This window comes from Penaeus monodon, chromosome 23 (genome assembly GCF_015228065.2).
Source record: "Penaeus monodon isolate SGIC_2016 chromosome 23, NSTDA_Pmon_1, whole genome shotgun sequence".
Taxonomy (NCBI): domain Eukaryota; kingdom Metazoa; phylum Arthropoda; class Malacostraca; order Decapoda; family Penaeidae; genus Penaeus; species Penaeus monodon.
The window spans coordinates 4,242,109-4,242,347 of NC_051408.1; the positions used below are offsets into that span (position 1 = coordinate 4,242,109).

The 239-nt window shown below is 46.4% G+C and overlaps 1 protein-coding gene across 1 annotated transcript in view; it reads right to left on the minus strand.

The window, feature by feature from the left end:
* LOC119587735 (baculoviral IAP repeat-containing protein 7-B-like) overlaps nt 1-196 on the minus strand; it is a 4,607-nt gene extending 4,411 nt beyond the window's left edge. Inside the window, exon 1 of the mRNA XM_037936422.1 lies at nt 51-196. Within this exon, the coding sequence (XP_037792350.1) occupies nt 51-108 (58 nt within the window). The 5' untranslated portion in view covers nt 109-196. The remainder of the gene's footprint in view (nt 1-50) is intronic.
* Between the last annotated feature and the right edge of the window lie 43 nt (nt 197-239).

Here is a 239-nt window from a genome sequence, read left to right on the forward strand (position 1 = left end):
CACGATTTTCCAAAGACACAACACACTGCACGAATCTCTCTCTTTCTCACTTTTTTCTTGTGTTCCAGCTCCCAGGGGGAGGCCGTCGTATTGTAGCAAGGAAGACATGCTGTTCACCAACAGACTGCCAGATGAATGGTTTCAGCCGGCTTGGCTTGGCTTTATTAGTGTATACTCGTATCTTATCGGTTATCGACCATGCAGGGACATGTTCGCTCTATATCTACTTATCTCTTCGC